The sequence below is a fragment of the Gouania willdenowi genome, chromosome 9, assembly GCF_900634775.1.
Source record: "Gouania willdenowi chromosome 9, fGouWil2.1, whole genome shotgun sequence".
In the NCBI taxonomy this organism is placed as follows: domain Eukaryota; kingdom Metazoa; phylum Chordata; class Actinopteri; order Blenniiformes; family Gobiesocidae; genus Gouania; species Gouania willdenowi.
In genome coordinates this window covers 20,558,744-20,584,130 of record NC_041052.1, presented here as the reverse complement: position 1 = coordinate 20,584,130, position 25,387 = coordinate 20,558,744, and the positions used below count along the sequence as shown (strand labels likewise).

The following is a 25,387-nucleotide window of genomic DNA, read 5'->3' as shown; positions in this document are numbered from 1 at the left end:
AGTTTTGAATTGTTTACTATAGAACCAGAATTTAAATTAATAGGCTTCTTCATTTGTATTATTCCTTTATTTATTTCATTCAAGATTTATTTTTAGTTAAATTGCATCATTTTGAATAGTTTATCAAGGGATTCTTTTGACAATGAAAAATAAAAGGAAAATAGTGCAGTATTTTCCCCAAAAAAATAAAGGAATATTTTTCAGTCATTTGTCTACAGTCCCATTTTGTAAAATAAATCGTGAGAAAATCGTATCGTGAACCCAGTATCGTGAATCGAATCGTATCGGGAGTTGAGTGAATCGTTACATCCCTACTTCACACACACATCATCATCAGACCAGAGGTCTGTAGAACACAGGACTGAAGGTTGATGTCAGTGGCCCCCACATGGACGGTGTGTGCGCGTGCGCGTGCCACTGAGCAGGAGGCAGCGCTCGGGGACAAAGCAAGAGTGGCGGAAAAGCTTTATTTTTAAAGTGCTCCCCGAGCTGTGAGCTGCTCCTTCAGACACAAAAGCAGGACTTTTATGTGGGATTTTCTTCTAAATCCTGTCGGAGTTCTCGCCGCTGGGCTTGTGTTCAGCAGCACCTGGATCTGCGCTCGGACAGGTCTCTCAGCGGGTTTCTTTTACTTTGACTTTGACGCAGACTCGAGGCCGATCTAACAGATGTGTGTGTGGGACCAGTGTTCTCTGTGAAGCTGCCAAAAAAAAGCAAAAGACGATGTTTAACCGAAATCACACAACCAGAGCCACCGTGGCCCGCGGCTCTGCCCTTGAAATGGAGATACGGAGAGGAAAGTTCAGAAGGAGCCTTTTTCTGGAAACATCACAGGTAGACTCTGGTTTCACCGACACTTATCACAACACATGCACTAAAGATGATGTCAAGTGTTTAACCTGCTCAGATGTGTCTGGTGTTTCTATCAAACTCACTGTGATGCTGCGTTCACGTACTTCTATTACTGCCTGGAAAGTATTATGTTTGGAGTTAGTAAATAGTTTGTAAAGTTCAAGTTAAAAGTAGGGTTGGGAGGACAAAAAGTTGTCTATTCACGATATATCGAGCTTTTTTTTTTTTTTTAACTCCGTATGTGGTCATGGCTTGACGATACATGTAGTGTAGTGTAATTTCAAGTGTGGTTGAAACAATGTCAGACCAACAGACTTGTAATGTGCATAGTTTTTTTATTTTTTATTTTTATTTACAGTTTTAACTTGTATATTGTTTCCCAGAAGTGCATGATCCAACTTTTTGAATTATATGTTACGGTTTCGATCATTTATTCAGACAACTTTTTTTTCTGGAAATGTACTTTGATCTCCTGATTTCAAAGTAAACTTCAAAGTAAATTTCCTGAAAAAAGTTGTTTGAATAAATAAAACCTTAACATATTAATCAAAAAAAAAGAAGACAAAATGAACTTGCTGGAATTATGATTATACTTTTGTTTGTGGATAGGGGAAAATGAGGAAATGGAAAGTCAAATTGGATACAAAGGCATGTTGTCCCAGGCCAACATAAATCTGGTCCCTTGTCCTCTTTGATGGTTTTAGAATAACATAATAACTTTTCATCAAAACACCTGTATTCCTATGGGGATTTTTTTATGTTGTATTTACAAATTATGGTCTATTAAAGAGTTCATGAGTCATGTTTATTATTAAAAAAAAATCTTTTATTTTATTACCAATCAACTGAATATGATCACACTTATTTTAATAGTTTTTACCTTAAGATACAATCCACAGGGGGCAACTATGTTTAGCCAGATGTGAGTCAACTTGCTTGATTCCGGTGGAGTGAATCAGTTGTTATTGTTTTTATTTACATTAATAGCGATAACACAAGAATGTGTGTTGTAGCTACTTTTGATGTGTCTGTAGTTGTTATTGTGAGCTCTTGTTGCGCATCAGAGCAGCCACAGCCAGCTGCACTGTTTGCATCAGAGATTTCACTCTGCAACAACGGCGAGTGGCTGCTCTACAAGTACATTCAAATAAAGTTGCCCTAATAAACTTCTGGTATTATATATATATATATTTATATATGACCTTTTGATGAAGCTTGCAAGTAAAATTCAATTTCTGTCAAGACGCATTCACAGGTTTGTATGAACCTTATTGATGCCTTTGTTGGCTGTTTATTATGTCCAGCTAAATATTTTCTCTTAAGCTTTTTACTGTGGTTCGCAAACACTGATCCACAGCACTCTTTGGGGTCAATAATGAATCAGATGCTGGCCTCTGCATGGTTTTCCCATGATTCATCTCTTTGGGTTTAGATTTAAACCACTGTAGTGGCAAATATTCTTAGAAACGTGGCTGAACCTGTTAAAAAGGAAGAGAATGTGTGATGAATGGATATAGCTCAAAGATTCATGATTCTCTTACACATATGGCTATACACTCTCAATTGCTGAATACGGAAAACACCAGCTTCCCTTAGAAACAAGCATACGCACTATGATTTCAGATAGAACTTCTTACTTTCACTAACTTTTATGCCCTCCATCTCAGAGGAAATTCAGCTCCTTATTCATACATTCCGACCTGCTAATACAAATAAAATAAAAATAAAAAATCTGCAGCAAATCACCTTATTGACTTTTAAGTAACGCTATTGTGTTTTATCTTTTTTAGTATCAGCGTTTTTTGACTGCAGTATGTGAAGAGTCAGCGACAAGTGAAAATAGTTGAGAAACCACCAAGAGTTGAGGTTTAGTTTACAGCTGCAGTCTATGCTTCCCTCTCAGCTGTTTATCTCTGGTCTAGAAGTGCTACTGTTTATCCATGTTTTCCCCTTCCTCATAGCGCCCGTGTGTACATCTGCTTCATATTAGCTGCTGCTTGTTGACAACATAGACCGTCTCAGAAATGACCCCCAGTCTCAGCTGTAATTATTTTTACTCACGGTCCAACTAAACATTGTTTTGATGGAAAGTTTTTGCTCTGTTGTTCACGCTTCTCTTCCTCTCACACGCTTTTCTTTTTGCCTGTGCCACAAACAAACCTGCCTGTAAGCCCTCAGCAGGTTTCTGATCACTTTCATTGGTCATTTAATCACAGCCATGTTGTTGTTTGGAGGATGTTTGTAAAAAAATAAAAGAGGCATGTGCTCTCCTCTCAAAGTTCAGACAAGTCATCTTCTTTTTCCAGACACAAGTAAGAGAGAGCTCAGCTTGTGTTTTTAGAGAGCGTGGTGTGCCCCGACTCATCGTAAGAGGATCCATAAGGAATTTTACTGGTGTAATTCTGCAATGAGGGAACGGGAAAACATATCGATTGTGTCTCTGTTACCTTTGGTGTATCTATCTTGATTTCTACTCTCCCTCTGTGTGTTTGCGTGCGTAAATGCGTAGACGCTTCATTCTTCTTAACTTGTCAACATCAGCTATAGGTGCTTGTGATTCATGTCACAGACAAGCACTGCTAACCCATAGGAGGTCATCATATTGATTTTCAGTCAGATTTGATGTGGGGACCTCATAACTGACACGCAGTATTTCTGACGCGCTTGTACGAAGAGTAAATGTAATGACACTGGGGGGGGGGGTTGTTGTGGTGTTCAAGTCTGCAGCATTTCTGATGTGAGAGAGTAATTATCCTTTTTGTCTTTTGTAATTTTTAACTGTTCTTAAAACTGCTCTTGTTGTGGATTTAGTTTATGTCGGGTTTTTGTGGAAACCTTTAGGCGCGTTACAAAGACCATTGTTAATTCACACCACAGTCGCACTGATAGAGGTAACGTATACCTGTCGGCTCAGCTTCCTTAAGTCAGTCGGACTGAATCTTGTAAGTCACTAACTGCGGGTTTCCACTGGATACGTCTCCGCTGCGCCACGGCACCGACCCGGTTTTGTATATAATCTGAAGTGTTTTATTTTGAAAGGCAACCCGATATTTTATTGCGGAATATGTGCTTAACTTCCTGTTTAGCTTCATTTGCTCTGTGCTGATTGATGCGTCGTGCTCCGGTGTCCGCCAGAAATAGAAGTCCTGCGTATATCTGACGGGGGGCACTGGACTGTCGCAGCTGGGAAGGAGCAGACGCGCACCGCAGCGGACCCGGTGGAAATTAACACATAAAATAAAGTGGTGACGCGGTGGAGACATAACGCAGTGGAGCCGCATCCAGTGGAAATTGGGGGTGAGGGCCCTATTCTCCCATGCGCATTAAGGTGGGCATACACTGTGCGGTTTTTGGCCCATTTTTAGCCTATTTTTCACTTGTGCGTCTATTTTTGGCTCCCAGCTAAATCATGTATCGTGGGTCGTGTAGTATACATGGGGTCACTGGAAGCGATTAACCCCTTACAACCAGCTGCCGATCGGCAATCATTGGTTGCAAGAAAATTAAACCTGTTTGCCACGAACCGGTTTACCTCAAACTCTCATGTTGCGCATGCACAAACACCATAGAACCGCTCTAAAATTGACAAACAGCACTGCCCGGAAGTGTCCATCCACTTCCGGGTTCTTCTTTTTCTTCTGTTTTAATGGTGACGCTTCAGAGTTCTTCTTCTCCTTCTATGTTTTACGTTGCATTTCCGGAAACAAGACCCCAACGTGTCATGTATGGATGTACAGTGTGAGCAGTCAGGTCGCGTCAGAGTGTCGGTCCGTATAGTGTGAGAACATGAATCGTGAGCTGCGCACATTCGGACTCTACAGTTGAGTCGACTTAAGTCTTTTACTTTGCGTCTTCATTCCCGATTTACGCTGTGGGTGGAGCAGCCTGCAAATGTGGCCGTTCCCATTCAAATCTGGCCTTATGCGTGTTGTTCTATGGACTGAAGCACATTTCCTCCTATACACGTCTGAGTTCTGAGGCTGGAATAAGTCCAGCTCACTGGGAAGGTGAAACATTCTAATGCACTTGCGTTGTGGTCATTTGAATGATGGCACGAGAAACAGAACTTGGTCTCTGGCTGCTTTTATTTTCAACACCTGGAGACAAAGTACTTGCTGTGTAAACCGTGTGTGCATCTGCTCAGCCTGCCTTCCTCACGAAAAGGAAATGGTGAGCGTTATGTTTGTACAAGAAAGCTTCTTTCAGCTGTTATCTTTAACGGTCTTAACAGTTAGTTTGAACTACATGACTATTTAATAATAAATACATCTATAAAGACAGAACAACACAAAACTGAAGGCGAATTATATTAGTACTATTTACAATGCAAAGCCACAGTTTGATCACGCTACAAGCGTATATAAGTAAATATATGCATAAAACAAACCAGGAAGTCAGGAATAAGATGCTCTGGCACATCTCCATGACAACACACACTCTCAAAAGCCCAGACAGGAGACTGCGCGACCGAGTATAGCCAAATATTGTTCTTGGTGTATTATAAATGTGATCTCCTTCAACGGATAACGCCTTTTCAAATTAAAATTGTACTTTCACTTTCACAGATTTCAATGACATTTGCAAGTATCAGGAAAACATACAAAACATTTCATACACACATTTCTGCGTGGTGGGTGTGTCAGGATTAGAGAACACCTGTAAGAAAAAGTGCATAACTCCACATACGTAAAAGTGTATATTTTTTTTAACATCATTAGAGTCAGTGGGTGAAGTGTGTTGCTTTAGGACACAATTGCAGTATTATGAGTGTTTTTTTTTAGTGGATGTGAGACTTCAGGAATGTACAATTTCCTTTTTCTTAATACGTTTCCGGGTTTGTGTGAGGCTTGCGAGTCGCATGCTTTTGTTATTTTGAATATGCTGTGGTATAAAGCAAGAGGAAATGAAATAGTGATAAGAACAGACAGACGGAGATATCCTGAATAGTCACATCCATGTTTCAATAGCACCTTATTGTTATTCCTAATAGATTACCTCACTTTCGCCCATTTGGTCATTGTGTCTCTTATTTATCAGAGTAAAGACTTCCTCTCCTTTCGCAACAACAACCACCATCAATGGGCCCTTAACTCTGTAATCTGTTCTCTGCAGTTTCTCATACTAGATCGATTTGTGCCACCACCTTTGTAGCCAATGCTAATGATTCTCTTTCACAGACCAGGGACTTCCTATGGTGCAGGGCTTCCTTAGTGCCACCCTGGAGCCCGTCTGTGGCATTTCAATGAAGCAGAGTGAAAGCACCCTGCTTTTCACGGTGCCAAAGAATATCACGTTTGCGTGCTTGTGCCAACATCTAAGCCTGTTATATAAATGTAGTGCATTTGGTCAGTCAGGCAGTGATATGTTATCAGCAAGGAAAACATGTTATTTAAAAAAAGAAAAAATCTACTTATTGCAGTATTAAACTGTGAACTCTCTCACCAGACTATATTTAAAGCTGTTATGTATTTAATCAATGAATTTATTAACAGACAACAGTGGTTGGAACTCACTCGCTCACAGTAAGACGGCCCTGGGTTCAACTTCTAAGGGGAACTTGTTGTGACCTTTCTCTGTGGAGTTTGCATGTTCTCATTATTATGCTTGTGTTTACCCTGGGACCTCTGGCTTCCTGTCAAGGGTGTACCCTGTCTTGCCCACACGTGTGTTTGGAAAAGGTCTTGCAGAATCCGAGAACCCGATTAGAATTTGACAGGTATAGAATATAAACAGTGACGTGCCGTGACCACTAGGGTTGGGTAGGCACGTTGCAAATCGAGACCACCAATGACAATTTCATATGTTTCTGCTGGCAAGTGTTAATTCAATTCAAATCAATTTTATTTGAATAAAGCAATTTACAACAAAGTCATCTCAATGCGCTTATCAAAATATAAAATTCATAATAAGAAAGAAAAAACCCAATAAGATCAACATGAACAAGCATTTAGCCATCTAACAAAATCAACATCATAAACACCATTAAAGAAACATAAACAATTATTTTATATACAGTCCATACTCTCCCAACAAGATATATCTCATGACACGGCAGCGCATCCGTTGTTTGTGTTGGAAACACAGAGAAAATAACAAAAACAACTCAGAACAGCCTCAGTGAGGCGCATCCACAAAGTCAATCCTTCCTTTTGTACCATTCACTGTAGAAAATATGAAACACTTTCTGACCTTACCTTTGCTGAAGCTCTGGTAACTCAGATGTTGGTCTCCCATCTTTTAAAAGCTGTCGTTTTCTCCTCAAAAAAAAGTTTCTCTATCATCTCTGGCGCTGTCATCCTGACTGTAGTGTTATCCCGCCCACTAGCTAGAGAATGTAGCAGCAGCGATCACATGGCATCTATTCACTAATGTACTGTGAATTTAGGTATAGGATTTAGCATAGCACGGTTACGTCCAAAAGCAGCGTAGAGAGCTGGATATAGCGCTGTTTAGTAATTTGGGCTATGAAATGCACAAAATGCTGACACTTTCAAACTTATCGGTACTGTAGGCTATTGGAAATGGAAAAATAAATAATTTACAATTATATTGTAATTAAAACAAATAATCAAAATATCAATTCACCCTTGGGGAGGCAGTGCCTACCTTGCCTACCCTGATGGCACGTCACTGAATATAAATCTATATATTTCTCAATGAAAAGGATATACTATACCAAAACACTATATTATTTAGTTGCAGTTAATTTGTTACAGAATGCTTTTTTAAATAACCAATTCTTTTCTGGTAAGTCTCACTCAGAGTCCTTCGGCCCCAAAGGCTGAATTAGTTGCTTTTGAGAAAACAATAAAAAAAAGCTTGATTTTGTTTGATGATTTAGCTGCAAATAATGTTCTAGACTAGATATAGGATTTTTAGGGCTGATGCTGTTTGGTGGTTTTAAAAAGCTGATAAGAAATTTGCCAATAACTGATATATCGGTCAATAGCCAATATATTGGCTGCTATAAGAACATTGATATACAGGATAAATGCTGTTGTGTACAATAATACAAATTTCTTATAATAACCAAAATGTCATTTAAGACAAATAAACTAAACACTACAAAATTTAAATAAGGAACTTTAATCAGTAACACTGTCAACATAAGGATTGTAAAGCCACTAATAATAAGAAATGGCAAATTTGTGCAAACTGCATTCCTGGAATACAATAAAAGAATTAATTAAAAATAAACAGTAATTAACTGTGAGAAATTATCTAGCAACGTGTCCCAGCATCAAAGTTTTGTAATCATCATTGCTAATTCAAATGTGTCAGGTTATGATGCACAAAGCACAACACAGAGCGACAACATTTCCACACAGCAATAAAGTTAATAAATTAGTTGCATATTATAGCCAGACCTAAAATCGGTCTTTTTTGGTCAGACTCTAATCTAGACTAAATCCCAGCAAGTCATCCAGGTCCTCAAGCAGTGAAGTAGCCCCAGATAATAATTCTGCCACCACCGTTTGTATGATTCTCTTTTTCTTAAATGTTATTTTAACGCCAGATGTAACAAGCTGCACAACTTTGAAAAACTTCATTTTTTTTGTCTTGTCGGTCCACAGAATATGAAATGACTTGGCGATTATCAAGATATTTCTTGGCTTTTTTGTCAGCAGTGGTTTTCACCTTGGAACTCTCCCATGGATGCCATTTTTGCTCAGTGTCTTTCTCATGGTTGACTCATAACACTGACCTAAACTGAGGCCAGTGAGGCCTACAGTTTCTTGGATGTTATTCTGTGATCATTTGTGACCTCCTGGTTAAGTTGTCATTGCACTCTTTGAGTAATGTTGGTTGGTTGACCACTCCTGGGAAGGTTCACCACTGATCCCAGTTTTCTCCATTTGGGGATAATGGCTTTAAATTTGGTTTGCTTTATTTCCAAACCCTTGGAAATGGCTTTGATATCTTTTCCAGAGTGTTTCTTGTGTTCTTATACTCCTTTGGATCTGGTTTCTTTTTTAAGATCTTGTTGCCTACTTCAATTTGTCTGACAGGTTTTATTTAAGTGATTTCTTAATTCTTAATCTTATTTTTGAAACTTCATTTTATGTCAACTTGGGTTAGCTTTGTGAGATATTAATATTAGTTTGATGATCCGAAAGAATTAAGTGTGAAATGTGAAAGGAAAAAAAAATCAGGAATAAGGAAGGTTATTGTATGTTTTTACTCTAGCATTTCAATCCCATAAGGCCTGATAATGAGCCATTTACTGCTGTGAGATTTGTTGAAGTATCTAAAACATGCAGAACAGCAGCTCTCTTGCACCTGATATTATTTAGTGTGAGTGAGTAACGTAAATAAATGGCGCCTTGTGTCAGATGTGTGCTTCTATTAAATCAATCAATAATGCAAAGGGGAAAAAATAAGTAAAAACAATCATGTAGAATAATCAAAATTCATTACATAAAATTTTTTTTTATGATTTGGTAAAAACATATTAAGTTGGATTTGGTTTTTTTTGTTTTAAAGGCCCTGTTAAACCCTGTTGGCGCTGTATGACAGTTGAAGGCTTACAATATTTGTTTTCACCATGTAAATATATTTTATACGTTCCTACAAAAGCTCTGATAGCTTTCCTTGCATTTTCAAGCCACATCCCCTGGGATCTATGTAGTGAATGTGTCTGCAGTGCGTACATATCACAGAGTGATGTTGTATGCTAGGGAGTGGATGCAAGGGTTCAACAACAGGCAAACCATCACATGCTCGTGCAGCTTTTGTTCTGAAATCCAGCTTTCTTGTGCATCTTTTTTTTTTGCTTCTCTCAGTGGGAGCATGAACACATCTGCTTTCTACATCCCTCCTCTCTGATCCACAAGGCCACCACTGTGTCTCTGGACACACGCTTAGTCCTCACTAGCTCTGCTGTTACAGCTGAAGCCACCCAGGCGTGCAGCGGAGCAGTTATTATCTGAGCATAAGATAAGACATCTTTTTTTTTTACAATGTGCTGAATTTTTGTTCTGTTTAACTCAAGGATGGTGCTCAGGAGTGCACACCACTGTGGTTACCACCCGCTATACAGGCGCAGGAAGTGGTAAGGTGTGTGCAATGACACACCCATCCACCCACATTTCTTCCCAGTCTGCTGGAGTGAATGAGCTCTGGGATTGTGCCATTAGTGTGGAGTAAAAAGCTTTAACAGCTCCGGGTTGTGGCTTGGTTGGTTTCAGCGCGCGGTGCTATTTCTCCACCCTGTTGATCCACACACTTTGAAGAATGAAGAATCTACACCCAACATAGCTGTGGCTTGTATCAATGTTTCCTTGGGTCAGCAGAAATTAGCCCATTCTAAAAACGAAACGCTATCGTAGAGCTGTACGCCCTTGTTTTCAAAATGATGATTTTAACCTCGCCATATCTTCACCAAAGTTTATTTATTTGTTTTGTTTGTCTTTTAGAAGAATTACATCAAAAGTACTCAAAGGATTTTGACAAAATTTTAACCGAATATATATATATTGGAGGTAATTCGGATATACCTACCATCTCTCATCATTGGGCAAATATCAGGAATTCATGTTTCGGTTTGTAATTGACCGATTTTGATTAAATTTGACTTGAGTATTTCAGGTTGATTCCTTAATTACCCTACCAAGTTTCATTTGGATCAGATCTGAATTGCACATTTATTAAAAATGGGGGTAACGATACATTTGGACCTACTGTATTTTTTTTAATAGGGATCCAAGCTTTTGTGTTAATGATCATGGTACCATGATCAGGATCACTGATCCAGATAACTGCCGATATCTGGCAAAGAGGAGATTTGGATCTTGTGAGCTGTGCTGTTTTATTGTTTACAAAGCAAAAAGTGAAACGGAACTAATAACTAGAGCATGTAATGTGCAAAGTCACCAGTAGGAGGTGTTGTAGAACCAGCTCAAAGTGCTGAACATAGGGATTTATAATTTTTTTTAAACTGATCCAGAATGAGTATATTGATCTGGATCACTTGTTCCTTATCCAAGTTTCGGATATCTCTTGAAAATCTCATCAAAAATCCCTCCCTTATTTATAAATAAATACAATAAGTCAGCAAAAACTTTACCTTCTTGGCGGGAGAAAAAAAAAATCTTCTAACTCATTTTTGTTTTATCCATCTTATTTATGGTGGTGCTGTCATAGATATGAAGAATTCAACCCCGTCTGTAGTAGAAACAGTAGCGAGTGTTTAACAATGGATCTTTCTTAAGGTATTTGAGTTAATGGTTTTGTCATTTTTTATTATCATTATTGAAATTTTGGCTGTTTTATGAGTTATTATATTCATGTTTGTTCATTACAAGTGTGTATCCTCTCTCCTTGTATTCTAAAGGTTAGAGGAGTGGAAGTTGAAGTCTAAAGAGTTGTTACAAAGCCTGTTTCTGTATTTGCTGGAGGTTGCACCCATAATCAGGAAGTAATGACCCCAGGAAGAAAGTGGATTAATTAAAGCAATGCATCATTTTGCAGCTCCTCTCAAGTTTGGAATAATTGTTGTTTAACCAGTAAGCGTTCCCTGCTCTGTAATCAGCTTCACAGCATGCATTCTGTTCAGATGATGTTTAAAGTGGGACTGCATGCATGCAGGTATGATAGACCAAGTCTGTACAAGATTTGTTTGTGAAGCCTTGTTTCCTAACGTTCAGGTGACGGGGAAAATTACCTAATGCAATCACAACCCCAAAGTAGGATTTATTCTTTTTTTTTCAGTCTTACATTCACGGCAGCTGTTTTCACAGAAAAAGACGGACCATCTCTGCACTTCAGGCCAACAATGAGCTTTGTTCAGGGGCCATGCCTGTTAGGAAATTGGGATTTAGCATTTCAAAACGGGGACGCACTTAACCGTCATGATTTCTTCAGCAACATTGTTAAATTTGCCAATGCTGTCCTACACAGAGCTGCATGTGTATGTTTGTGTCTGTGTGAGCCCTCAGGGCCGTTTAGCTTGTTTAACACTGTAGTGGTACACAGGGGGAGATGCCAGGTAGAGGTTTAGCCCTTCTAAGACCCTCGCTCCTAAACAAAGTTGGGCCACTGGAGCTTCCTGCTTGGAGGCTCATTCGGTATGCTGTGGGAATTTTTTAGCAAATGTTTAACTTTTCTTATTACCCAGGCTTTGTGCTCGACATAATTGTCGAGCACAGTTCCCACAGCGCATAAGAAGAGAGTTCAATCTCCAGTTATTCCCATATACTCTTCAATGTATGTGTACGGCAGAATGTCAATGTATGAAGCTCTATTGAAAGAATAAAGGGTTTAATAACCACGATTGCATATTTATTAATTACTATATTCACTCTGAATAAGTTAAAAAGACATAATTGCTTGTTAGGATAACAAATCTTCTTCCTACGTGACTTCTAGTTCACCTGAATTTCAGTTTAACTTTTTGAAGTAAACATCTCACAGTTATCCTCCACCACTGATGTGGCCTCATGTTGGGCCTCAGATGCCCTGAGGGTCTCTGTTTTTAAACCCTCCTCCATGTGACCCGTACAAACACAGTTTCAGTCTCATAGCAACAGGGTTTCCTGTGAAATGCTGCCCTTCTATTCCCAATGACAGGGCTGTCCTGATTGTTTATCTTATCTCAGTGACCAAACCCTCCTTGAGATATTCTCATAAAAACTGATACATTTATCATCTTAGTCAGACATGGGCAACTGGTGGCCCGGAGGCCAAACGTGGCCCTCGGTCTAGTTTTTTGTGGCCCCCAAAGCAAATTCCCCAAAATTGTAATTCAAGAAGTGGGGAGGGATATGAAGCCCAACATAATACGCAAAATAACTTCCAAAACGCACAAAAGTACACAAAAACACAAAATATTACAAAAGTACACAAAGTTAGTCATAAAACATAAAATGACAACAAAGACGGACACAACAACCACTTAAAACAAACACAATGACTACAATAGCACATTACAGAATAGCTCCAAAGACACTCAAGCTGTTAACAAAATTACACAAAATGACAGGACAATACAGAAAATAACAACAAAAAATACAGAAATCGACAAAGATACACAGAATTACAACAAGAACACAAAAAAATAATAAAAACACAAAAAAATACTGACAAAACATCAAAACCACAAACAAAGTCAAAACACTTTTTTCCCCCATATTAATTTCCTGATTGGTCATTATTCTAAATGCTGACATGAGTGTTGATCATGTGGCCCTCTGATCAGATACAATCACATTTTTGTGGTCTCTGCTGTGATAGAGTTGCCCATTCCTGATCGACGTCTTTGGAGACGAAGAAGTTAGCACTAATATGGATAACTGGATTAACACATCTTTAGTAACAGGTTATGTGCCACACGCCTTTAAAACTGCTGTAATCAAACCTTTCCTTAAAAAACCTACCCTTGATCCAAGTGACTTGTCCAATTATAGGCCAACACCCAATCTCCCTTTTGTTTCTGAAATTCTTGATAAAATCATTGCAGGTTAACTATGTGATCATCTACATAGGAACTATTTATACGAGAGCTTTCAGTCTGTCTTTAGAGCCCATCATAGCACAGAGACTGCCTTAGTAAAAGTAGACAATGATCTCCTCTTAGCTTCAGACAGAGGGTTGGTCTCAGTTCTGGTGATCTTAGATCTCAGTGCAGCCTTCGATACAGTGGATCATCATCTACTGCTACAGAGACTGGAAAGTGTTTTTGGGATTAAAGAAACGGTGCTAGATTGGTTTAAATCCTATTTATCAGACAGAACCCACTTTGTTCATGTTAATCTCTCCTCAGTGCACACCAGAGTTAATCATGGAGTTCCACAAGGTTCAGTTTTAGGACCAATACTCTTTACATTATACATGCTTCCACTGGGTAACATTATCAGAGAACATAATATAAATTTCCATTGCTATGCCGATGATTCACAGCTCTATTTGTCAATTAAATCAGATGAAACTCGTCAGTTATCAAAACACCAGGCTTGTCTTAAAGACATCACAGGATGAGCTGTAACTTTCTCCTTCTTAACCAGGATGAAACTGAAGTGACCACAAATTATCAGAGCAAATAGTGTCTCTGGATGGCATTACTCTGTCACCCAGCACCACAGTAAAAAACTTGGGCTTTGTCTTTGATACTGACTTATCCTTTTACTCTCATATTAAACAAATCTCAAGGACTGCCTTCTTCCACCTTCGTAATATCTTTAAAATCAGGAATATCTTGGCCTAGAGTGATGCTGAAAAACTAATCCATGCATTTGTTACATCTAGACTAGATTATTATAACTCTCTACTCTCAATAACTCATTAAAAAGTCTCCAGTTACTTCAGAATGCGGCAGCCAGATTATTAGGTGCGCCCAATACAAGACAAAGTCTCGTCTGTAGTGGTAGCATTTCAGACCATGGCAGACGCCGCAAGACTTTGGATGTTAACCTAACCACTAGGAACGAAGCCCAAAACCATGTCGGCAGACTTGCTAATAGTGTGTCATGTTTTTCTGCAGTCTGTGCCTTCCCCTCTCCCTTCTCTCTCTTTTCTGTTTCAGGTGTCTTTATGCTAGAGCTGGCAGTTACTGATCAATGGTTCCTGGCTCAACTAGTCTGAGACACTCTGATGTTTTATCCTGTTCTGTTTGTCATTCTGTCCACTAACTCCAACCAATCGAAGCAGATGGCTGCACCTCTGAACCTGGTTCTGCTGGAGATTTCTTTCTGTTAAAAGTTTTTTCTTCCCACTGTTGCTAAATACTTGTTCATGTGGATCTTGTTGGGTTTTGTTTTCCTTACCATGAACTTTATATTTTGTTAAGTGCAGTGAGATGAATGTTGTAATTTGCGCTATAGAAATACAGTTGAATTGAAATGAATTGGTGTCAGGGTTCAGTTTGAAAGCTTCGAGTTAGTTGCTTATGTTGTAACTAAATTGCACCTTGCCGTAGATACTCATTCACAGCTGAACAAGGCGTGAACACAATTAGCGGACGTATATCATGTGGAGTCACAGAGTCCCATTCCTGTAGGCAGCGTCCTTTCCCCCATGTCCCCCTGCTGCCCTCTTTATGAATTAGGACTGATGTTTTTAGCCTCCCATCAGCCATTCAGTGGGACTGCTGTTTTATCAGCCTCTGCTTTCACACACAGTCACCCTCAGACAGTGACTAAGCATGCAGCGACATCTCCCTGAACGAGCTCTGTTTCGTAGACACTCACACACAGACGGGCTTTGTTCCCACCCTGGCAGCTCGTCACTTGTGGTGACTCAGTTAGCCAGACTGAAAGATACACTTAAGATGTGCAATCACTGACTACTTCGCTTCAGATAGGAAACTTTCTCAAAGTGCAGTTACCACCTGTAGGTCAAGCTCGTCTCTTCTTGTCCATCTGTTTTCTTGTAATCAAAAAGAACTACTTCAATGAAATGATTTTGGTTCAGCTATCTGTAAAAGAAGCTGGTTTCAACAAATTAGACACCGATGGAGAGTTCTCAAGGAAAGAAAAAGAGTTGTGCTGTGTTTTTCTGGATTTAATAAAAGTGTTTTATATTAACCAAATGCACGGCGCTGTAGGCTGTTCGTTTTAAAACTGCTTCTCCGTCTCTGTGAGCTTTTGTGTTGCTGCTACTTTTTTGTTCTTATGAATCTATCATCATCAACACCTTCCTTCTCTGGAGAGCTTTTTTATGTGGGGCACTTTACTACTTTCAGGCCAGAGTCCCTTGATGCAGCAGAAGAAATTGGCCCTTTTTCGTCAAGCACTTTGGTGGTATAACCCACTTTCCTGATCTAAATGACTCCGAGGAAGTACCTCTTTGTTTTTACCTCCAGACAGTCATTGAAAATAAGTATTTGTTTTATCATCCAGTCTTTTCTTTATTGTTCACTGGAGATTTTAAACTTAACCCATTGAGCCCAATTCTGACAGTCTGTCCATTTCAGCTGGGATGTCTCACAGCAAAAACATTTTCTCACTATAAATGTACAATTCCCCCTTGAATGGTCCTCTGTTAACCATTGTCCAAAAGACACACACACACACACTAATGCACACATTCCAGCGTGTGGTGTCATTTACACTCCAGGACACTTGTTGTCAGCTCCTTTATCAAACTGAGGCTTTTTGTAACATGAGAGTTTCACACTTTCCGAGGAAACCTTCCATTTTCCTGACACTGCATGACCATTCAAGAATTGGGAGTTGCTCAGGAACTTCATACCAATAGAAAATATTTAGTTTAGATCCTTTTTGTTTGCTACAATCATTTGTCCTGCAACTCCAAACAGGATAAATCTGCATGAATAGTTTTTGAAATTGCAGCAAGTTTCCATTTTTCCACAGATCCATTTTTATTTTACTTTTTCAGAAATGTTGACAATCATATACTGTATGTTGTGATTGGTATTTAATTATGTCATTGTTCTGTATTTTCATAACATTCCATAATTAATCTTCATCTGTGTATCAAATTTTCATACAGTAGCTGGGAATTGATTAATTATAATAATAGAGATGGGCGACTATTATAACAGCGAGGGCCACGTTATCAACATTCACGTCGGCATTTAGAAAAAAACACCATTTTAGCATTATATGGGAAAGAACAAAGGGTTTGTAAGTGTTTTTGTTGTTACTTTGTCAATTTTTCTGTAATCCTTGTAAATTTTGGAGGTTGTTTTTGTGGAATTTATTGGTAATTTGTCATGGTTTTGTTGTAATTTTGTGTATTTGTGTTGTAATTTTGTCTCTTATGAGTTTTTTTGTGTCTTGTGTACTTCTCTGTAACCTTGTATGTAGGGCTGGGCGATATGGCCTTTTATAAATACCGCGATATTTTTAGGCCATGTCACGATACACGATATATATCTCGATATTTTGCATTACCCTTGAATTAACACTTTGATGCACAAAATCACACCAGTATGATGATTCTATATGTCTACATTAAAACATTCTTGATCATACTGCATTAATATATGCCAATTTTAAACTTTCATGCAAAAAAGGGGATATCACAACTAAGTCAAAGTTGACATCACTGTATTTATTAAACAGTGAGTGGCTCAAACATAAAATTGTCAACAGAAAGTGCACGTTCTGTGCAAAATTGTCACAGAGACATTTCAAAACAAGACATTAGTGCAGGATGCAACTCACATGGCATTTCAAAACACAAAATTAAAGTGCACTTTTTGTACATAATGCCACTACAATATTTTAAAACAAATAGTGCCCTTTTGTGCATGTTGTCATTAAGATGACATTTCAAAACAACACTAAATTTAAGTGCACCTTTTGTGCATAATGCCACTAAGATATTTAAAAAAAAAAATTAAAAAAAAGTCCGCGAGTTTAACGGTATGGTCATTTTCAACACCGCACAGACTACAAGCTGCGATATATCGAGTATATTCGATATATCGCCCAGCCCTACTTGTATGGTTGGTGGAGTTATTTTTTGTCTTTTTGTAGGTTTTTTTCCCGTCGTTTTTTGCGTGTTTCCTTTGGAGTCATGCAGTGTGTTTACTTTGGGGACTGCACCACATTGACCATGGGCTGCTGCCATTTCCCATGTCTGCACTAATACTTTTCAGCAGCTGGTTGCTGGTGCACATGCTAATGTTAGATTGTTTGAGCATTAGATTGTGTGCTCCATTATCAGGGAAAATGTTCAGTTACCTTTTGTGAAATTTGCATTACGATTACAGCAAGGCAAAGACACACAACCCCAAGCTGATCCATTCGATTCGTCAGTTGAGTGACTTTGATTATTATTAATATTCCGAGCCACGTACACGACAGAATAAAGAAGGGAAAAACCATGTTCTCTCATGGAGAGCTTGTGATGCTAACATCTGCTTTTAACATCATTGGACATGTTTGATCATTTTTGTCGACTGTCATCTGGGTTTTGTAGAAAATACATTTAAAATGACATAAAATTGTTTTTTATTTGCTGCTTAACATTTTCATCATTGAGAACGTTTTTTTTTTAATATACTTATTTTTTGACTGAACAAATGACCATTATACTGTATATCCCATTCACTACATCTGGGAGCCTACATTTATTATTACAAATATAAAAATAGTAACTTTCAGAGGTGACAAGTGAATATTTATGGCGACTTTTTACTTTTACTCCTTACTTTTTCAAAAAAATATCGGTACTTTTTACTCCTTACATTCAAGAATTGAGCTCATTACTTTTACGACCTTTGAAGATGACGCCACAACGTAAAAAGATGCAAAATGTTGGTAGTTTGTGTTTTTTTCTGTTAGGCAGGTTACTTAGTTTCATGGTTAACATTTTCAAGTTTTTAAAAATGTTAAACTCAAAGCTGCTCTGTATTTATTTCAGCATTTGTATTCATTTTTTTTTCTTGACACATTTTATTTACAAATTGCATTTATTATGCTATAGTGCTAAAGTCTTTTGTTTCCATATACCAGTATTCTACAAGTTCTTAAACTTTTTTTAAAAAAAGATATGGAATTTGCTGGTTTAAAAACACTGTCTTGTTGTTGAAGAGGCATTTGTTTGTCATGTAAGGGAGCAACATTCATACTTCTACTTTTACCAGACTCATTTTTTATTCAAGTGTCTATATTTGAGTTCTGAGCACTAGTACTTTTGCCTCCTCTGGTAACTATACCTTTGTAACTCACACTTCCATTTACCTTCAGATTTGGCCAGAAGCTGGTCATCAACCTTTATCTCCACACTTTCAGGCAGCATGAAGAAAACTAGGCCTTTCTGTTTAGTGTTCCTTTGATACCATTCATTCTTTACCTGTTTTTAGCTAAACATCACATCACATAACCACCTGACATTACAAGGCTGTAGATGGAGTCGACTCTCTCTTTCACACAGAGGAATGCTGCACACAGGGAGGAATCAATATTGAGGAATGTGGAGAGCTGCAGGTGTGTGGTGGATTAGCATGTGGATGTTTTCCCCTCATTGCAACACCTAAAAACTAAATCACGAGGTCAAGCAACCACAACCGTGTCAACAGTAAACCAGTTTCATTGATCAGTGTGTCAAAGCACCAAGGTACATCAGTGCTGTGCTTTAAAGGGCCCATGTTACGCTAAATTGACTTTTCTGTGCTTTAAACATCATAAAGTGGTATTTGGGCTTCATACACATGCCCAAAGTGTTTTTTTCATTGATTCCATCAATTGTTAGAGGGTGATTTGCTCCTTTCTTACTGCAGGATGAGCCCAAACACCTCGCACCAATTTGATGACGCGTTCACACTTTGATGACGAATTTGACGCAGCACTGAGCTGGAGAAGCCGCGCCTCCAGGAAGCTCTCTGCCGTGATTGACAGGTAAACAGACACGCCTACGAAGGTGAGCGTTTTGACGTCATTCGCACAGTGCTATGTATGTATTTTCTACAGTCTATGTATGTACCGGTGAACACCCCGCCCCCACTCTCTGTCTACTGTTTATAAAGCAGCATGAGCTCGGCTACGGAGTGGGTGGGAGGAGGGCGGGTCATCCTCTGGCCCTACGTCACTGTGCGGGAAGGAGGAAATCAGTGTCCCGTCTATAGACACGCCCACTCATGAATATGCATAAGTAGGCCGCAGATCAGCCTGTTTGTGTAGAGTTGCTCAGAAAGTGACTTTTCAGAGGCAAAAACTCTGGAAAACAGGTGAGTTTGGGAAAATAAACCTCAAATATTATGTTTTTAGGGTTCTGAGAACAAATAAAGATGGGTGAAAAACAGCATGACCTTTGTACCATGGACCTTTAAAGTAGGGTTTTGTGGCTACGTAGCTCACTGGGTTACTGGAGGAATATCACTTGCACTAATGGTGCTACGTTTTGACAATGCCCAGTAGGTGTTTGACTTAATGAGAGCAGAACAGGCTACGGTGCATGTCGCTATCCTAGGTGTGCTATGTACTGTACCAGTCCCTGTCAGCACATTTGAAACTGTGTTTATGGAGCACGACAGGAGGCGGTGTGGTGTTAAATGGCTTTGTATTCTTGTGTTGTTTCTGCCGTCTCAGCAGTTATCGTCCTGTACTTCCTTTGGTCTGTCTGGAGGTTTGTAGCATATTTTAGCAACTTAATGAGATATTTAAAGAACTGAGTTAATACTCATTAGAAGTTTGAATAGAAAGTCTGAATTCACCATTGGAGACATGGGTGTACTGTGTTGCTCTTAACTGGGATGGACTGTCCAGGGTGTAACCTGACTTGTAGAGAGGCCAACCAGAAATAATAAAGTTGCTGAAAAATGCATTAAAGCTGCGTTTTTCAACAATATATTTAATCTAAAATGAATTTTAAAAATCTGAAGGGTGTAAATGTGGCTTTTTAAAACTGCTGTATCTTAACTCAGATTTACTGCAAACAAACAAACAAATTATGTTCGTGTGAACTCCAATAAAAACTTTCCATATTGTTTGACAGACAGACTGACTTCATGGCAAATAAAAATGCTAAAGTTACATGTTTATGGTCTGTCTGTTCATATTTAGGATCACGGGCTTGGTTTTCTGCTAATTCCTCTTTGACGTCTTTGAAACTCATCTTTTATTGTCATGCTGTCAAGTCTCAACCATGTTTCTTATTTTTTCAAGTGTTCAAAGTTAAATCATTTTTAATGTTTTCAAAAAGATCTCCACTTAACATACTAATATTATTATTATTCAATTGAAATTTGAGACACAGTAACTGCATGGTGATGTGTCTTGCCTTTGGGCTCCTGTAGAGGGAGCCATTGCTCTGTTTCACGCTGCAGCACCACTGGTTTAGCTGCCTCACTTCAATGCCCCCCATTGAAGTTACTTAACAACTGTTTCTATAATGTTTTAAGCATTTAAGGTAGATTATGTGTAGCACTGAAATTAGGATAGAAATCTTAAGGTTTGTTGGTCTTTAAAAGCTTTTTCCCCCTTTATCCCATGAGAGAGAGAGAGAGATCGACTTCCCAGATTTACAGTCTTGACGTTCACCCGCTGTCCACTTAACAGTCTTTAATAATAGATTTCGAGCCCCTTCCTTATTTCATACATCACAGAAAGCATTAGTGGGCAGATCCTATTAAATGCACATGGCTTTAATCCTGCACAACCTGCACCTTTAGGAGGAGAAATCAATAAAGATGAATATCCTAACAAGTGGGTTTCACTCTCTCTGAGACATCTGGTCCTTGAGAGGAATGAGATGCTGCAGTCTCCTGTGGATGGCTGACACACACACACACACACACACTGAGTTACTGTGTTTGGTAGAGTATTTGAATTTGTTTCCCATCACAGTCCAAAATGTAATGCAAGCTCCAAAAAGCCCCTCTTTCTGTGTTACGCCCCTCTCTGACAAGGTTCTTTCCTCCTCCAGATGTTGTGAGCAAATCTGCAGATTATGAGTCATACGTCTCTGTTGTTTCCTTGGAATTCCCATTGAAACAAATAAAAAAAACTGTGGGCGATATGGACCAAAACTCATATCTCAATATTGTTTCTCAAAATGGCAAAATATGATATAAATCTTGATAATTTGAATTCAAATGACGTCTGAGGGTTAAATTTTCTGATGAAAAATGCCAAACAGGGTCATTTATTAACAAACAGCTGCACAATATGTGCCACTTTTAGCTTTTTTTTCCCCTATAAGGGACAGCACATGTGAGTGAGTTCTGTAGTGTACCTTGTTTAGGTGAACTGATCCATCAAACTGTGCTTTTCATGCTGTTCTGAGAAGTAGAGTACTCCTAAAATGAGTATTTTAATACAAAAGAAGCTATAAAAATGTTGATATAGGCGATATTGTAATTTTCTATATTGCCAAAATAGAAAACTCATATATCGAATCTCGATATATTGCCCAGGCCTATTTTTGTCTCCCAATAATATTCTCAAATGTCGCTCGTGTTTTACACATGAAGTAAGATGACATGCATCATCACAACATCCCCTTTACCTCATCTCACAGTAAAAGGTGAGATCATTCAGATAGACTTATTCATCACAGAGACACTGATACATCTAATAACAGAGCAGTGTTGCTGTTTCAACACACTGTCTGAGTCTGAGTTATGACTGTGTTCTGTCAGTGCAGGTTTTCATGCTGTAGTAGAACTCAGCGCTGACCTCCGTGGGGAGTTCTTTACGAGACGGATGATTTCACAGCTCGTCCCACGCTGCAGCCAGTCACAGGGTCGAGCAGATGTGACCCACTGTCTACCGTATAACACATCCGTCTAATCCAAGTCCTGTGATATTTAAATCGGTCCAGTCAGATTCACTTTCTTTTGGGCGAGTGACCTCAAACTGGGTTTCATAGGTTTGTTTTTATTCCGACCTTTCATATCCTCAACATTTGTGAATTTTCTGTCACACCTTCTTGGAAATAATAGTCTTTGGTCCGTGAAGGTTTTTTTTTTTTTTTTTTTTTTTTTTTTTTTTTTTTTTTACCAACAAAGGCTCTTTCAACTTTGATGTGGTCACATTTGTGTAACCTTCACAGATCTCTGTAATAATCCTTCTCTTACAACTTTGTGTAAATTAACAAGGAAGCTTGTTGACGGGCCATAATCTAACACACAACCTTTGATGTGTTTCCATATTTAGAGACAGCTTTATGTTGACAGGGTGTGTGTTTTTGTGTGTATTACAGTGAGGCTGTGTGTGTGTGTGAGTGAGAGCGTGGGAGTTATGGAGGGGTGCAGTGTTCAGATTGGGTTCAGATGACAGTCTGGGTTCTTTGTTGTGGTTTTGGGGCCAGGCTGCCTGAGGCCTTGGTGTGTCTCCCTGCACTGTTGTGCTGCAACATTCAGCTTTGAACGTTTAGCACCAACAGTTCTACTTGCAACAGTTTGTCATTGGGCAATGATTTAGTGCTAACTTGTGAAATGAAATGGTATTTATAAGCACAGACACAGCAGCACTTTGTTTTTCTTGGAAGTATTTACTGTTCCCTAAATAGACTGAAATCAATGCCAATGCTCTAATCAACAGAGGTGAAAGTAACAAATTACAAGTAGCCCACTCACGTTACTGTAATTGACTTGCTTTTATGGGTACTTTTTGGAGTATATTTCTAAATCGGTACTTTTGCTGGTACTTAAAGGGCTCATGTTAAGCTAAATCAACTTTTCTGTGCTTTAAACATCATAAAGTGGTATTAGGGCTTCATACACATGCCCAAAGTGTTTTTTTCATTGATTCCCTCAATGGTTAGTTAGAGGGTGATTTGCTCCTTTCTTACTGCAGGGTGAGCCCAAACACCTCGCTCCAATTTGATGACGCGTTATCACTTTGATGACGAGTTTGACGCAGCACTGAGCTGGAGAAGCCACGCCTCCAGAAAGCTCTCTGCCGTGATTGACATGTAAGCAGACACGCCCCGAATGTGAGCATTTCAGCGTCCTTCGCGCAGTGCTGTGTATGTATTTTCTACAGTCTATGTATGTACCGGTGAATGTCCCGCCCCCACACTCTGTCTCGTTTATAAAGCGACATGAGCTCGGCTACGGAGTGGGTGGGAGGAGGGCGTGTCGTCCTCTGGCCCTACCTCACCGTGCGAGATGGAGGAAGTCAGCGTCCCGTCTATAGACACGCCCACTCATGAATATGCATAAGTAGGCCACAAATCAGCCTGTTTGTGTAGAGTTGCTCAGAAAGTGACTTTTCAGAGGCTAAAACTCTGGAAAACAGGTGAGTTTGTGAAAATAAACCTCAAATACTGTTTTTGCGGTTCTTAGAACAAATGGAGATTGGTGAAAAATAGCATGACATGGGACCTTTAAAGGTGCAATATGTGAGATTTGCAAGCAATTTCTGCCACCACCAGGTAAAACTGACACTTCCACCATAACCAGTCCTGACCACTGAATGTACAGGTGACAATTTTCTCTGCTACACCATGCGGGTCGATGTATATCATCAGCTTTACATGTGTGATGCGTTCATGAGTGAAGATGTTTAAGCAGTTGTTTGTTAGTTGTAAACCTCACCGGTAGCGCACCGTTTATCTGTTTGATGGATGTTTGTTACCAGAGCAGCTGGTTTACAGCTCTGCTGTAAATAGGCTTATACTCACCCCACCGGCAAAAATAGGTACTACAGTTTGGCTGGGTCGGCAATATTTATTAATGTATTATGTATATACAGTATAGCTATGTTGTCTAAAAAAATAAATCGCATATGGCGTAACAGCTAAGGACATGTTTCTTAACACTCAATTTTTTATTTTAGGTATTTAAGACATATTGAAAAGTTGAAAATTCTACCTGTTGCACCTTTAAGAATACTTTCTAAAATAAGTAAAGTCTTTTATTGCTTTAATACACTCAACCATTACTGAGTAAATTATTGTTTTTTTTTTTTGTTTTAAAATGATCAACGGACATTGTAAAACCACAAAAAATGAAATGACCAGACAACAATCAAATGCATCACATCATAGCCGACAAACCAGATTAAAGTTAGTGCTCGCGCCAAAACAGCATTGAATGCCTCCTATTTTGTCAGTGTTCAAATTCAGAAATGTAGCTATACTTAGAGCCTCAGCATTTTATTTTCAATAGATTTCCTTGGTGTTTTAAAAGGAATTGTACATTTTGACAAACCTTTTATTTTATACAGATGCATTTGTGAAAAATAAATTGAGTTCCAAATTTGCAAGTTTTGGTCTCTTCCTTTATACATGACATCTTTACTGTATGAAAGGGAACCGTGGCAAGATTTATTACCAAAAAATAAACATGGGGGGGGGGTGAAAGTAACTAGTAACTTTTACTGAGTATGATTTAATGGAGCTACTTTGTACTTGTACTTGAGTATTTTATGTATTACTTGTATTTCTACTTGAGTAGGATATATCAGTACTCCTTACACCTCTGGTTAACATCTATTGAGGACAAAAGATGATGGTGCGGTAAAGGTATACAGTACTGCCAATGGAAATGCACAATTTGTGTCACAATCAAAGTTACCCCAGTTCTAATTTCAAACCAAATCGAGAAGGTTTCCATCATCCCTACACCTGAAATCATACCTGATACGCTCCTCCTGAAACAGCTGATCATCTTTTTAAGGACGTGGTGTCTGTTTTGGTTTTGCACTACACTAATATAGCCCACACAACATGTTTATTCATTTCTAAATATGTGTAAGCAACCAGTTATCATTGTAAACATGGAGTAATAATGACTTTATAAAGTGATGGTTGGAGTAAAGGCAGCCTATGTGTGATTGTGTGTCTCTTTTGAGCTGTTTCAATAACATGTTTTTTTTTTTTTGGGAAAATACAAGTCAACCACCAGCATTTCCTCCAGCTGATAAGGTGTAGGAGAGGAAGCGTTCTGTATTTGTCCACACATCCGTTTACACAGCACAAAATCACCAGGCATTGTCTATGAACCTATTAGCCTATGCAATGTGTTTAGTTCACAGTTTAAACGTCTTAGGTTTGTGTCCAGTATCAACGTGTGACTACATCATGTAATAATAGCTTGTTTAGCTGTAGCTTAGCGACACAACCAATACCAAGAAGGACTAAGTGCACAACGTGGCCTGCTATGTCTTTGTTCTCTATGTTT

At 38.8% G+C, this 25,387-nt stretch overlaps 1 protein-coding gene across 2 annotated transcripts in view; it reads left to right on the top strand.

Annotated features, from left to right (window-relative positions):
• The first annotated feature begins 435 nt into the window (after positions 1–435).
• rtkna (rhotekin a) overlaps positions 436–25,387 on the top strand; it is a 95,328-nt gene continuing 70,376 nt past the window's right edge. For both annotated transcript variants that reach the window (XM_028457732.1, XM_028457735.1), the window contains exon 1: positions 436–834. In XM_028457732.1, the coding sequence (XP_028313533.1) occupies positions 724–834 (111 nt within the window). In that variant the 5' untranslated portion in view covers positions 436–723. The remainder of the gene's footprint in view (positions 835–25,387) is intronic.